Here is a 1,200-nt window from a genome sequence, read left to right as displayed (position 1 = left end):
AATTGAAATCAAGTAATCAAAATTATTCATAATTAAATTAATTAATGAATAAGCAATTATTTTCCTAAATTTAAGTTATTAAGTAATTTTTTAAAATACAAATATAACTTACACGGCGAAATGATAACCAGCTGCTTTCCAGCCACGTGGTCGTTCCAAAAAATTATGCACCTTACATTGAACCCGTCGAAACCTTTGATCGGTACTATAATTTTTATAAACCAATGGTTTACCCACCAGCGACATCTTACGCGTCGTTGATGTACCACACTGATGCTGAAATTTTTTTTTTAAATATTTTCAAATTTTTTAAAACTTGTAAATTTTTTTTTTTTGCAATATAATGAATAAAATATTTTAGCCGAAAATAACCAATTATGGATAGATGATGTGCAAAGAGATTAGCTAATTAATGAACAGTAATGTTGCTAGTAATACCAGTAATACCACCCATTAATTAGCTAATCATTTTTCGTAAGAAGGAATCAACTAATTAATAAGTAATAGTTGAAGTATGTATTTCCAATTAATTTGATTAATAGTTATTTTCCTTAAAATTTTTTCTTTTTTTTTTAGTAATGTATTATATTAAATGATTTAAAATTTGTTATTTCATAGTTTTTCTTCAAAAAAAAAAAGAAAAGGAATTCTCATATTTATTTTATTTTTATTTTTGCTTAAATGTATAATTTTACTGAAAGTATGTAAGAAGAAAAAATGATGTTCATGTAAATATTTTTGTTTGAAGTGGAATAAAACGAAATCGAAAAAAAAAATGCCATTTTTTTTTCTTGTTTAAATGTGCAAAATTAAAAAACGAAAAAAAATTAAAAACGAGACTTTTTCCTTTTTTTTTCCTCTTTTTACAGTGAAATTAATATTTTTTATTTGAATAATATCCATTTTGCATGAAATTTTAGAAAAAATTAAAAAAATAATTTTCGTTTTTCGAATGAATTAACCATTTCCGATAATGAAAATTTAACAAACAAACAGTTTTCAAACATGTAAGCTTGCCTGCAAAATACACATTAAGCTATAATTTAGTGAAATTTTTCGTTTTCTTTTTTTCCTCGTCATTTCATTCTTGTATTTGATATGAGAAATGAAATGAGAAAGGAAAAAATTATAAGGAGAGAGAGAGAGGGAGAGAGAAAGAAAGAAAGGGAGAAGAAAATGGAAAAGGAAAACGGAGACCCG

At 24.6% G+C, this 1,200-nt stretch overlaps 1 protein-coding gene across 1 annotated transcript; it reads right to left on the bottom strand.

The window, feature by feature from the left end:
* Positions 1-112: 112 nt before the first annotated feature.
* Positions 113-276, bottom strand: LOAG_15825 (hypothetical protein; the record flags this gene model as incomplete). The annotated part of the gene is made up of 1 exon (XM_003151313.1): positions 113-276. A coding segment is annotated over one exon (163 nt), but the record flags the coding sequence as incomplete, so codon positions are not given.
* Between the last annotated feature and the right edge of the window lie 924 nt (positions 277-1,200).

The sequence above is a fragment of the Loa loa genome (genome assembly GCF_000183805.2).
Source record: "Loa loa unplaced genomic scaffold supercont3.2841, whole genome shotgun sequence".
Lineage (NCBI taxonomy): Eukaryota > Metazoa > Nematoda > Chromadorea > Rhabditida > Onchocercidae > Loa > Loa loa.
This window is presented reverse-complemented; position numbering and strand designations above follow the sequence as displayed.